This window comes from Hemiscyllium ocellatum, chromosome 36 (assembly GCF_020745735.1).
Source record: "Hemiscyllium ocellatum isolate sHemOce1 chromosome 36, sHemOce1.pat.X.cur, whole genome shotgun sequence".
In the NCBI taxonomy this organism is placed as follows: domain Eukaryota; kingdom Metazoa; phylum Chordata; class Chondrichthyes; order Orectolobiformes; family Hemiscylliidae; genus Hemiscyllium; species Hemiscyllium ocellatum.
Genome location: NC_083436.1, coordinates 32885199 through 32899669, shown reverse-complemented (window position 1 = coordinate 32899669; position 14471 = coordinate 32885199). Strand labels below are relative to the sequence as shown.

General features: G+C 41.3%; 1 protein-coding gene across 1 annotated transcript in view; it reads right to left on the bottom strand.

Moving 5' to 3' along the window:
* fut10 (fucosyltransferase 10) overlaps window positions 1-12955 on the bottom strand; it is a 59499-nt gene extending 46544 nt beyond the window's left edge. Inside the window, exons 1-2 of the mRNA XM_060851457.1 lie at window positions 12836-12955; window positions 783-1062 (exon numbers count right to left, since the gene is read on the bottom strand). Of these exons, the coding sequence (XP_060707440.1) occupies window positions 783-1062; window positions 12836-12955 (400 nt within the window). The remainder of the gene's footprint in view (window positions 1-782; window positions 1063-12835) is intronic.
* Between the last annotated feature and the right edge of the window lie 1516 nt (window positions 12956-14471).

The following is a 14471-nucleotide window of genomic DNA, read 5'->3' as shown; positions in this document are numbered from 1 at the left end:
TTAAATATGAATAAAATTATAAGGGGTAACTGTTACAGAACAGGGGGTGGCCCCATTTCCCCTGGATATGGTGGGGGGATGGAGAGTGTGTGCATAAAAGTCTTTGAAGTGGAATAGGATGAGTAGGATTTTGAAAGTAAATCATTTCACCCAGAGGGAGGTGGGGAACTAGAACTCATTTCTTGAAAGAACGGGAGAAACAGAAATCTGGTAACATTTGAAAAGTTCTCAAACATTTGTGAGCGCCACGGTGGCACAGTGGTTAGCACTGCTGCCTCACTGCGCCAGAGATCCGAGTTCAACTCCCGCCTCAGGCGACTGACTGTGTGGAGTTTGCACGTTCTCCCCGTGTCTGCATGGGTTTCCTCCGGGTGCTCCGGTTTCCTCCCACAGTCCAAAGATGTGCGGGACAGGTGAATTGGCCATGCTAAATTGCCCGTAGTGTTAGATAAGGAGTAAATGTAGGGGTATGTGTGGGTTTCGCTTCGGCGGGTCGGTGTGGACTTGTTGGGCCGAAGGGCCTGTTTCCACACTGTAAGTAATCTAATCTAAAAATCTAATACATTGGAGCTGTGGTAATCTGCGAAGCTGTGGACCCAGAACTGGAAAGCAAGTTGGGCAATTCTTTACCAGCTAGCTTGTCACGATAGACGGGTATGCTCATGTTTATTCATATCAGCATTCAGCTCCTCTCTCCTACACCACACATCACTGCCCTCGTATTGTTTACAGATACGTATCTCAAATTCTCACGACAGACCAGGAACTGAACAAAAACTCACCGTAAAAGAGGAACGCTCTTGTCATCTGATGATTTTGGTAAGTCTTATTTATGGTAAAGTAACAGGTATCTGCTCCACACTGACCGATTCTGCCCAATTCACCTGTCAGTGGAGACCACCAGACGATAATGGGATGTTGGATGCCCACATCAGAATATTTCTTTGCGATGCTCAGTAAACCATTTGTTTCTTTCACCTGATTCACAACCACCAGTCCGTCTCTCTTCACCTTCTCACTTTTGACTTCTTTTTTTTCAAATTGTCCTAGTTCAACCACCACCTGCAAACAGGAACATTCAAATCATGCAAAGCTTGGAATTGGTATAACAGTCTTGAACTGCACGCAATAGTGTTTCATTTCTTAATCCCCTCTCTTTGTTAGCAAACAGCTCAAAGTACGAAAATGCAGCAAAACTAATCACACCCTGCAGTAACAGTTTCCTAAAACATAGACATACTCTGTCCACCAGCTACGAGGCACACGTCTGTCTCCACTTGCCTCAATGAGTTCAGCTCCAACAACACTCAAGAAACTTGATACTATCCAGGAAAAAGCAGCCTATCCATGAAGCATTCACCAGTTCCATCATCAAGATGCAGCAGCAGTGTGTACAGCTACAAGATGCACAGCAGCAACTCAAGGTTCCTTCACCTGTGCCTTCCCCAAACCCACGATCTGCACCACCTAGAAGGGCAAAGACAGCAAATGTATGGGAACACCACCACCTGCAATTCCCTCTTCAAGCCACATAACACTCACACCTGAAAATATATCACCGCTCCTTCACCGCTACCGGCTCAAAATCGTACAGGAGAATAGCTGCACGTCACTGGCTTGCAGTTCAAAACAGTGTTTGACCACTGTCTTCCCTTCGGCAATGAGTGGTGGGTAATCAATGCTAGCCCTGTCAGCTATAGTTACCTCTGAAGAATGAAAAAACAACTCTGACAGATTTCTGATTAAAACCTGTGTTTGCAACTGAACAATATGTATTAAGACAGTACCTTTAACATAACCAAATGTCCCAAGGTACTCATTCGGAGCATTAAAAAACAAAGTCTAACACCGAGCCACACAAGCAGTCTTTTTCCTCTTACAAGCCATTTCTTCCATTGCATTCACCTCCAGCAGATCACATTGGATTATTTCTGTGACAGTGTTTCCTTTTCCCTTTTACACAGATATGCTTTTGAGCACAGCTCAGGCATACAATGTTAAGATGGAGAAGATAAACCCAGGCTTCAGTCAGCTCCTGTTGGGAAAGGGTATCCAACTGGAATTTAACCCAGTATTCACGGGCCTCAGTTCTGATCTCCTGTTTGCCGGGGATGATTAAAATGAGGCTTGAACCTGTTATCTACTAGTTCATGAGGCAGAAATAGTCACTAATTGGAGACTCAACTCTAAACACACATTTGAAGATATATACTTTCTCTTACTAATGAACAGATGCTTAATTTCTTATCTTGACTGGTTAATGCAATGTTGCTTTTGAATGACAGGAGAGAGAAACCAAATTTATATTTCAATGTATTTTATGACAATGAAACATATCCAAGCTGCCAGAATTTTATTCTCTCTGCTCTATTAAATTCATAGCATTCATGATATTTTATATCAATTATTTGTCTTGGCAACGAATCATGTTAAGCAATTTAGCAAAGGCTTAGCTACAAGAAAATTTGGATATTTACAGCTAATATTGCAGCTCTTCATTAAGGCATAACATCTCACTCAACGGTCTGTTCATCTGTTTGACATTCAGACTGTGCCGACATACCCATATGTCTTCCCATCTGCACACTTAACGCTCTCAAAGCAATTACTTCTCCCTCTTACTCAGTCAGAGAATTCAGAGATAAGGCTTTTTGCAGGCCCCACAATCAACAGAGGGCTGTAGAAAATCAGTCATCTCAAGAGAGTGCTGATAATGGAACACTGGAACACATACCAAACAGTCAACATGGAACCTTGTTTAAAGCACTAACTTTCCACATCCAGGAGAACTTCTATTCTAATCTATACTATTGATTTCAGAAAAAGTTGCAATAAACTACATTCAGTACTTGTGTATTTTCTTCAACTCGTGCTCATACTGTAACGATATCATGTGTTATCTAAATGCAACATAAATGATAGTTTCAGTTTACTTGAAGATCTCTGGTAAGCTTTTATTTACAGCTAAGCTAATATGGTAAGGAGAACTCTCCAGACAGAACCTATGCCTCAAATGCTACAATGCAGACAGCTGTGGTCATACTGATAAATTACAAATGGGCTGAGTGCTCAGAAGTTGAGTTTTTAAAGGGAATTATTCCAAAGGTGAAGATACAACACGCACCACCTAAAACATGTGATGACCTAGCCTTCAGTGCATTGCTGAAGTTAAATAATTTGTTATATTCAAGCTTTAACTGGAAACAATACAGAATTTCAACAACAGCAAAGAAAGTTCAAAGCAATGGAAGATAACAGGGGGCGGCACAGTGGCCCACTGGTTAGCACTGCTGCCTCACAGCACAGGGACCTGGGTTCAATTCCAGTCTTGGGCGACTGTCTGTGTGGAGTTTGCACATTCTCTCTGTTTCTGTGTGGGTTTCCTCTGGTGCTCCAGTTTCCTTCCACAGTCCAAAAGATGTGCACGTCAGATGAACTGGCCATGCTAATTAGTGTTAGGAGCATTAGTCGGAAGGAAATGGGTCTGGATGGGTTACTCTTCAGAGGGTCAGTGTGAACTTGTTGGGCCAAATGGCCTATTTCCATACTGTAGGGAATATAATCATAACTCTCAATGTTTCTGCTATTCAGCACTTTGAATTAATTTAACATTCAACAAGATAGTTCAAGACAAAAGCCACATTTCTTTACAGTACCAGAAGCAACAAGTTTAGCTTATAATTAGAGCCAACCTAACTCATAACAAGTCATTAGCAGAAATAATCCCTTCACAAACTGTGCTTTAATAGTTTCCACTAAAAACCTATCATACAAGGAGCCTTATGAATCTCCAAGTTATATTGGGAAAGCCAAATTTTAACCAACTGCCCCCCAAGTATTGACTAGTCAAAGAAATAATTATGCTTCAGAATGCATTTTTTTTTTAAAAAATGCTTCTTTAATAACCATATTCATCGCTTCAAACAGCATTCAGAAACTATCAGAAAAAAACATTTTCAAAGCCCTCAGCCGAGATTGTATTTGAGACCTTAAGCAGTGCGTGCATTGGGAGTTTTATTCTCAATTACTGGAATACATGTCCAGGAAGATTGTTTCAATCAAGACTTTCACTTATACATTATAACTCCTGGCTCCTCGTGCAATAAAGGGTATTAAAGGCTTCAAATCATTGCTCAACAAGAATCTCATCATGAGAAAGGTCCAGCTTGCTCCACAACACTGGATCAGCATAATGTCTAAAAGCTTTGCATCAATTACTAAATCCGCAGTGACAAAGTCTAGCAAGTTCAATTTCTAATCTTTTGAATTGGGGTGACAATCCCAAGGCACTTTACAGAGACACAGATACTGCGGACAGGGTCTGGGGAATGATGGTAGGAGAGCAGGCCAACAAGAAACGGAGGTGTCTATTTTTGACGAGGAAAAAAACAGCTGAATGAGAACAAGAGGCAATTGTATTTTGTCAAGGAGGCATCAAGTTATTCATAGCTTGACAAATGTTTATATGAAAGAAAAAAGCTCATTTCAGAATTGGAATAGTTCAGGATTTCTGACTGGTTCAGTAAATTGAGAGATCGGAAAGATACAAAAGCTTCCCCCCCACTAAGGAAGAGGGTCAAGGAAAAGTGTGAATGTTAATTTAACTATTTAGCACCTATTATTTTTAATATAGCATTCAAATATAATATATATTTTATCTGATTCTCAGCATCATGACACAGAATGGAGATAAAATATAATAAAGGTCAAGGAGTTACCCTGGAGATGGAAAGCAAACTCTTTTCGTGAAGCCAATGATAGTTAGCCCCAGTGCAATTAGCCCTATTGCATCAAATGCACAAACAATGGGAAAAAACAAGTTGCACCAAATCACCACTTTCAACCCTCTACAGCTGCTTCATAGTGATGGCAACATTTTTCTGAGAATTGTGGATAAAGCAAGTCCACATTTATAAATTACAGTGTAGTTATTGTCAGCGAAAGGCTGCCTTCACACACTGTTATGCACCATTAAATTCAAAACTCCAGGTCAAACTCCAGTTGACCCTTCCATTCAACATTTCCACATTAGAGAAACTGACGCCTGCTACAAAGGAAAGAATCACCACCATAGAGAAAATGACCTTCCTAAACAGCTAGACTTTTTTTTATTTTAAATAGATAGTTTTCTTAATAAACTCTGCTGTCACTAGGATTTCAATAAAGTGATTTGAATGCAAAGTAAGCAGGATTGGAGATGTTACCAAACTCGCAAAAGGTATACATGAGTATAAGGAAGGATATCCAAATAAAGAGCCCATTCTATCTGCACACCCTGATCCATCTCATTTCACCTACATTTATGGTTTGAACTCCTATGTAAATTATAAAATGAACTAGATCTTCTGAAGGTTTTGTGCAATTATCACCAAGGTAGTGTGAACCTTAACGAATTTCTGTCTTTCAGGAGACTCCCCTCCAGGTGAGCTGATCACTCTGGAGATCTAACAACAAAATAGAAGGTCATAACAGTATTGGAAGGAGTGGTCTAAGCAGACTACAGGTGTTTTTTCCTTATTCTAACCTTCTCTAGGCACAGACAAAACAGCACAGCCCAAGGAAACTATGAGGCTAATCTATAACACTGCACAATCTTAAACACAGTTGACAAAGTCTTCACTCACAATCTCTGATAAATCATAGATTCACACAGCACAGTTCAAGGCCATTTGGTCTATTGTGTACATGCCAGTTGTTTGAAAGAGCTATCTAATCAATTCCACTTCCGTCATCTTTTCCCACAGCCCCACAAACATCTACTTTCCAAGTTTTCTTCCAATTCCTTTATGGAAGTTGTTGCTGAATCTTCTGGGTCCTTCCGAGCGGCACATTCCAGCCGATAACAATTTTCTCATTGTCACATTCACATTATTTAAAAGATGTTTTCACCTACATTTATGGTATTGATTCCTTTCATACACAAATCACCAAAACTGAGAATTAGTGACTAAATCCTAGTACAAGTCTCACTTTGCCAGTTCCGATACTGTTTCAGGAAACAAGAACTCAGATAAAACATCTTGCTTGTATGAGAAACAAGTAACAACATTGATTAAAAGGTCATTCAAAAAAGTTTTGCCACTCAGCTCCTGGTGATATCTCTGCTATAGCTACTTCCCTTCGCTGCCCCAATCATCCTTGGACTTCCTTGTCCTCAGCCTCTTACAATGTTTGAAGAACATTCAATGGAAACTTGAGAAATCTTTTACTCACCTTTTGATCAGACACTTTACATCTTTGGTTTTAGACAACTTTAGGCTTCAAAAGAATTAGATCATAACTACTGTTCCCATTTTCTTGGGATAGCAGACACTGCTTTACCCACTACCTCCTCAGGTCCCATTGTGTATTTATTTGCTTGTCCCAATACCCTCTTGCACTATTATCTCCAATGATATTTAACAATTCTTGCTTATGACAAGTCTTGCATCACTTTTGTTCATCTTTACAATACCACCACCACTTAACTCAAACGCACTTAGAAAATGCTCGGGCTCTAAGCTTTCCTTCATTGATCAGAGTATTGAGTACAGGAGTTGGGAGGTCATGTTGCTGCTGTACAGGACACTAGTTAGGCCACTGCTGGAATACTGCGTGCAATTCTGGTCTCCTTCCTATTGGAAGGTTGGTGTGAAACTTGAAAGGGTTCGGAAAAGATTTACAAGGACGTTGCCAGGGTTGGAGGATTTGAGCTATAGAGAGAAGCTGAACAGGCTGGGGCTGTTTTCCCTGGAGTGTCGGAGGCTGATGGTTGACCTTATCGAGATTTCCAAAATTGTGAAGGGCATGAATAGGGTAAATCTTTTCCCTGGGGTTGGGGAGTCCAGAACTAGAGGGCATAGGTTTAGGGTGAGTGGGAAGGATATAAAAGAGACTGAAGGGGCAACTTTTTCACACAGAGGGCGGTATGGGGTATGGAATGAGGTGCCAGAGGAACTGGTGGAGGCTGGTACAATTGCAATATTTAAGAGGCATTTGGATGGGTATATGAATAGGAAGGTTTTGGCAGAATATGGGCCGGGTGCTGGTAGGTGGGACTAGGTTGGGTTGGGATACCTGATTGGCACGGACGGGTTGGACCGAAGAGTCTGTTTCCATGCTGTACATCACTATGACTCTATCTTCTTCCAGCTCAGATGAAAGATCATCAGCTCAAAATGCAAACTTTATTTCCCTCTCCGTAGGTTTTTGTTTTTAATTATTTAATGGGATGTGTGTCTCTGTCATTTTTTCCTATCCCTTATTACTCTTGAACGGAGTGGCTTGCTCGAATCATATCAGATACCAATTAAGAGCCAACCACATTGTTGTGGGTTTAGAGTCATAGACCAAATAAGAATTTTACTCTCTGAAAATGGGAGGCAATGGCCTACAGGTTATTATCACTAGACTATTAATCCAGAGACCCAGGTACTGTTCTGGAGACCTAGGTTCAAATCCAGTCAAGGCCTATTGCGGAATTTGAATTCAATAAAAGTTTGGAATTAGGAGTCCAATGATGGTCATGAAACTATTGCTGATTGTCAAGGGAAAAAAATACACCTGGTTTTCCCCTGTAAGGGAACTGCCTTCCTTACTTGGTCTGTCCGATGTGAGACTACATACCCAGAGGAATGTGGCTGACTCTCAAATGTCCTCTGGGTTAATAAATGCCTGGCCAATGATGGCCACATCCTGTGAATGGATAAAGGTTAGGCAGCCAGTTGGGATTTTATGGCAATCCGTGAAACTGGGACCAGTCTTTTGTTTTTAATAACACAGATTTATTAATTGAACTTCAATTCCACTAGTTGCTGTGATTTTGAGCCCATGTCCTGAGAAAATTAATCTGGATCTCTGGATTGCTTTAACACAATGCCACTGTCACTGATACTGCTAAGCATTTCTAGCATCTTGTGCTTCCATTTGTGGTTCCCAGTACTTCGTTTCAGTTATGGCATTGCTGTTAGTTATGGAGTCAGAGAGTTTTTTTTTTACAGCACAGCAAGAGACCCTTCAACCCATCAAACCTGCTCCAGTCATCAAACATACATCTATTCTAATCCCATTTTCCACCACTTGGCCCATAGCCTTGGATGCTACAGCATTTCAAGTGTACAATTTCATGGCATTCCAACCTGAACTCTATCAAAAAACACATTGAGTTAGACCCCATCTACCACCCACTGAGAAAAGGAACAGGAAGTGACTTCACCACAGGAAATAACATCACCAACCCAAAGAAACCTGAACATATAAATAGAAAGCAGGAATTTTCAGCATTACTTCTCGGGAGGCCCACTAAAGATGTTACCTAGTAGGGTAACAAAACGTCTGGAAATGAACCTTGCAGCTCAGTGAGCAAATCTACATCCAGAACCTCAACCTGAGCTACAAATCTTCTCAAAACTCGCTGTACAATATCATGTTACATGCAAGTGCAAGTTAGTAGCAACAATAAAATGTGTCACACTACATTTTGTATATACCAGGAAGAACAGAGTGGAATTGGAACAGAATCCGCCATCTGTAAATTACAGGATCAGCAACAGGAGATAGGAGCTGGTGGAAGCTGCTCAGAGAGAAAGGAAAACCCGGAGGAAATCGTAAGCTACTGTAGGGCGCAGCCTGCAAGAAGAGAGCAAAATGGTCAATACCAAGCATCTTCAGCGACTACTATAACATTGTTATTCATAGCACAAAAAAAGCTTAGGTTACAGAGCTCAAAGTTATTAGGATTTATAAAGAAAGAAACTACTTAAGCAAGCAAAATTAGTAGAATTTGCAAACGCTATATCATGACCAAATACATAAGCTGACCTGTGCAAGCTCCAGGTATGGTGGGGCGTTTGCACATTTACATAGAGAACTGATTTCATGGGTGGACCAAGCACATAGCAAAGCTTTTATCAATGCAAAGTCACACACTCTGCACACTAACACAGCTCCAAGCTAACTCTACTCAAACTGAAGCAACTTCTAAGATACTGCCTCAAGGAGATGGTCTCAAAAGGTTATATGGCTGGGATAATGGTGACTGGTGTGACATAAAGGTTGCCTTTTTAATGGAGAGGGATTGGACAATGGCTTGGTGGCAGGGGAGAGAAAATACCCTTTTGGAAGTAGAATTTGAAAAAAGAAATTGCTATGGTGGACTCCATAAGGATTTTCAATGATTGGTCATGAAATGCAGAAGCAGTTGGAACTGTTTGAATACCTCATTTCTATGTCTGCTGAGGATATCAAAAGTATTTCTAAGATAGGTACACAACTGCATTGTACAGTTACAAGGGAATAATCTTACAATTAGTACCTTTGACTATACATCAATCAACCTTGTGGTTCTGTGTGTGGTTCTGTGCCTAGCTTCATTTGGTATCTTTAATCTCCGGTAAGAATTAAGCAACATGCGTAGAACCAGGAACGTCTTCAATCAGATTCACAATGCTAACTCTGTTTCAGTCTACAGAGATGTTGCCTGACCTGATGAGTCACATTTTACACAAACTGTGTAATGTCCTTCTGCTCAGTCTGACAATTGCTTCAGTGATCACTGAAGGCAGTGCATTGCAAATCAATGATGATAGACAGTATTTCAGTGTCAATGCACCAACAGAATGCAACAGTGTAAGGAGTAGGATGTAAGAAGTAGGTGAGGGAATAAAACATGAGAGGGAGAGCTGGGAGAAGGTGACAGCATTACAAAAGGGCAGGAAGGTTCTTGTGCAGGGGTAGTATTGCAACCTCTGAACTAGGAAGGCCAGGTTCAAGTCCCATGTACCCTAGAGGTGTGTAATGACATCTCCCAATTTGATTAAAATACCTAAAAGAGTGGCAGAAGAAGAAATGCAACATGCAAGCAGAATCTGACAGGGCAAAATGTGGCGTGCCCATGTGAATGAATGGTTGAAAGGAAAACTGGGCTGTCAGGGAAATGGATGCTCAGACAATTACGATAACAATACTTGGAAAGAGAGGAAAACGTCCCTTTGCTGTCAAAGTAAGGGACTGTTCTAAATCCCAACAGCTGAAAAGCTGCTCACACCTACTTTCCTGGTGAGGCGAAATATGATAAACCAACAACTGGGAATGTTTTTGAATTGGTAATTATCTTCTGGAAGTGTTAGCTCCTCTAAAAGGTATTGGACAGTTTTCCAGGTTCGCATTGGCAGTTTTGAAAGGTTAGATGCACAAAAGGAATCTGCCACATTCAAGTAAACTTTAATTAAAAAAAATGTCAGCGAGTACATACATGGTAAGCGGGCAGCCCCTGGGGTTAATCTGCAGACCAAAGTGGACCTCAAAATCAGAATGAAGTTGGAGACAAAGAGCTTAGTGGCAACTGTAGCTTCAAGTTTAGATTAGATTAGATTACTTACAGTGTGGAAACAGGCCCTTCGGCCCAACAAGTCCACACCGACCCGCTGAAGCGCAACCCACCCATACCCCTACATTTACCCCTTACCTAACACTACGGGCAATTTAGCATGGCCAATTCACCTGACCCGCACATCTTTGGACTGTGGGAGGAAACCGGAGCACCCGGAGGAAACCCACGCAGACACGGGGAGAACGTGCAAACTCCACACAGTCAGTCGCCTGAGGCGGGAATTGAACCCAGGTCCCTGGCGCTGTGAGGCAGCAGTGCTAACCACTGTGCCACCGTGGTGTTTTCAAAAAAAAGAAGAAAACTGGTTTCTCCTGTGAAGGAAGGAGAAATCTTCAAGGACGGCAAATCCTTTTAATGTTTCATTCAGCAAAGACAAAATGGACAAGTCATAAGTGGGAGCTTTTTCTAGTGAAAAGTGAAAGGCTTGCTGCTCAATGGCAAATAGAAAAGACAGTGACAGAATAAGGACAACTTAGTCATCAATAAAAGACAACTCACAACTTAGTTGTGAGGAATGATCATTTACTTATGTGTGTTTCTTCCAATGACAGCAAATACATCCCACCTATCAATGGAGGTTCAACAACTTTTCTACTATAAATAGGCAGTGAAATTTTGTGACTGTAGTACATACACTAAAATGTTTACCTGAAAGGGTCACAACTGGTTTGAAATATTCATGCACTGACAGGTTAAATGAAACTTTCAAATAAAAAAGTGGTAACTCATTCTTGTTTTCCAAAGTTAAAAATCACACAACACCAGGTTATAGTCCGACAGGTTTAGTTGGAAGCACTAGCTTTTGGAGCGCTGCTCCTTCTCCAGGTGGTTGTGTCTTACAGTTGTGTACTTCACAGAGTTTACAGCAAAAGTTTGCAGTGTGATGTAACTGAAATGATACATTGAAAAATACCTTGATTGTTTGTTAAGTCTCTCATCTGTTAGAATGACCATGCTAGTTTCACTTCTATCATGGTAAAAACAATGACTGCAGATGCTGGAAACCAGATTCTGGATCAGTGGTGCTGGAAGAGCACAGCAGTTCAGGCAGCATCCAACGAGCAGCGAAATCGACGTTTCGGGCAAAAGCCCTTCATCAGGAATAAAGCTTTATTCCTGATGAAGGGCTTTTGCCCGAAACGCGATTTCGCTGCTCATTGGATGCTGCCTGAACTGCTGTGCTCTTCCAGCACCACTGATCCAGAATCACTTCTATCATGGTCATTCTAACAGATGAGAGACTTGACCAACAATCAAGGTACTTTTCAATGTATCATTTCAGTTACATCACACTGTAAACTTCTGCTATAAATTGTGTCTTACAATTGTGTACTCCACAACCATTTGATGATGGAGCAGTGCTCCGAAAGCTAGTGCATCCAATTAAACCTGTTGGACTATAACCTGGTGTTGTGTGATTTTTACATTTGTACATCCCAGTCCAACACCAGCATGTCCAACTTATGTTTTCCAGTTAACTTCTGCATGTCTTTTGTACCAAGCTCATCTGCACTGGGGGTCCTGCATTCATATTTGAAATATAAATCATTAAACTAAATATAAGCCACTATACATTATTCATAAAGACAAAGCATTCATGGATGTTACATAATACAGTAAAAATCTTACATCAGAACACACTGCCAGTCAAATTCTCTGGCCTTAAATTCCAAGCCCAACCTTATAGAAGTACCCCAGTGAACCTGAAAACAGAATACACTTTGCAGTGATCAGAGGACACAAAAGACATACAAATGCAATTCTTTTCTTTCATTGTATCTGTCCAGTAGTAGCTGTAACACTGGCAGAGAAAGTACAAACACAGCACGACAAATTAATGTAGACCACTTGCTGAATTAATTAAAAAAACACAGAAAATGCTGTAAATAGTGAACAACGTGGAAAGTAAACAGAATTAACGTTTCAGATTAATATTCATCAGAATTGATGCTGCCAATCCGAAGTAACTTCAGTATTTTCCGTGTACTTTCTAACATTTTTTTCAGATCGCCAACAATAACAGTTTTGTGTCAGTTTCCCTTAGAAATGTGCACGATCAGACAGAAATGAATCCTTTCAGCTAAAGACCCAGTTGGTAACTGGGCTCCTCAACTGTTCAAGGTGAACATTATAAAAAGGCCAAGAGATAGCCGAATTGGACAAGAGAAGAATTCATGTTTTAAAAAAAAATCCAGTGGATGCTGGAAATCTGAAACATAGAAAACGCTGGAGAAAGTCAATCAGTCTGGCAGCATCTGTGAAGAGGAAAACAGAGTTAACGTTTCGACTCCGAGACAAAGAAGAGTTGTATCGCAGTCGAAACGTGAACCGGGCTTCTCCTGAATTATCTCTGTGTGTTTCCAGAAGAACTATATCGGAGAGTGGAAAAAAGGCTGGATGTGACAATGGGACCAACGCACCCCGAGGGACAACAGCAGCGACAAGCACGGAGTGGAATCAGCTAACCTGCAGGGTAACAATGAAAAACAACAGAGCGGAACAGCAGAGGCAGTAAAGCCAGAGTGGTCTGAAGCCGGTCCTGCCTCCCCGCCGCCGCTCGCCCCTCGGCCACAACTCCCCGTCCATTGTGTAACAGAGAAAAAGGATACATCGCCAACCCCGCCCCACACTGCAACCATTGGTTCCTTTGGATGTCACTCAGGGAACCTTCTTTGTGACGATACCGACGTCCTGCACGCTGACTAGCTGCGCGGGCTGTCAATCATCTTCGGCCCATCGCTGCCCCGCCCAGCGCCGTCATGTGACTTGGATCGCTCTCATTCATTTGGCGGAAGTTTTTCTGAGTCTCTTCTTCAAAAGAGCCAGATAGCTTGGGTTCAAGACCAACTTGCTCCAGAGATGTGGCATGACACATCTGAACAATTTGATTAAAAATATCGACCAGAAACATTTTCCAGTTGGACACTCTGAACTGAGCCGGATGCAATAGAAATACGTGAAACAGAATGAGTGGACGTTTTCCTGAAGTTCCCCTTCCCTGCGCCTTGTATGATCACTGAGCATACGAAAAGTGCTCCATAATCAACCATATGAAGGACACAAGAAATAGGAATACGGCACCTTGGTCTTTCGAACTCTTCCACCATTCGATGACTGATCAAATTTTTCACCTAAAAGCGCACTTTCCCCTGCCTGGGCTCCACTTACTTGTTAAAATCAACAAGGTAAAAACAATGACTGCAGATGCTGGAAACCAAATTCTGGATCAGTGGTGCTGGAAGAGCACAGCAGTTCAGGCAACATCCAACGAGCAGCGAAGTTCCTGAATAAAGCTTTATTCCTGATGAAGGGCTTTTGCCCGAAACGTCGATTTCGCTGCTCGTTGGATGCTGCCTGAACTGCTGTGCTCTTCCAGCACCACTAATCCAGAATCCACTTACTTGTTGATGAAAAGTATCTGTGAGATTTCTACAGCATAACAAAAGACCCTTCAGCATCACGTCTGTGCCAGTCATCAAGTAATTATCTTTGTTTTGCTGTGGACACATTCAGTAATCCAGCATTCCAAAGCAGGATACAATTTTACCTTAAATGAGAGACTTATTATTTAATTTTAACTGTGTCCCTCATTTCATATTGCGTCATGTCCCCGACTCCTTTTCTATGCACCATGACTTACAGTAACATTTTTCATGCAATTTTCCACTCTTCACCTCTTCTACTCTACATCCAGGCTCTTGGATGTCTTGAGGGCATGATCTGCAAGAAAGGGCAAGTAGCTGGATGGGTGGCGTGGTAGAGAGGGGAGTATTGTGGAGAAAATATAGAGAACCACCAGGAGACGCAGAGAGTTCTTCAAGAAGTAGGTCTTTTATTTTCAAATAAAAAACCGTGACACTGAGAAAGCAGATTCTCGAATGCCCACAAACTTTGGGGTCCATGGATTTTTATATTTTTTTAATCATGTTTCTGTTAGCTTATCAGCATGTCCAACTATATTAATCAAAGTACCTCACTCTAGCTACACAATAAACCAGTGATGTTAGTTCCCATTATCTCTTTAGTTGTACATTCTACTTAATGTTATTCTAGTGTCACAGTAAAATATTTATTACTAATTCTGCTACAATGGTCTTTCATT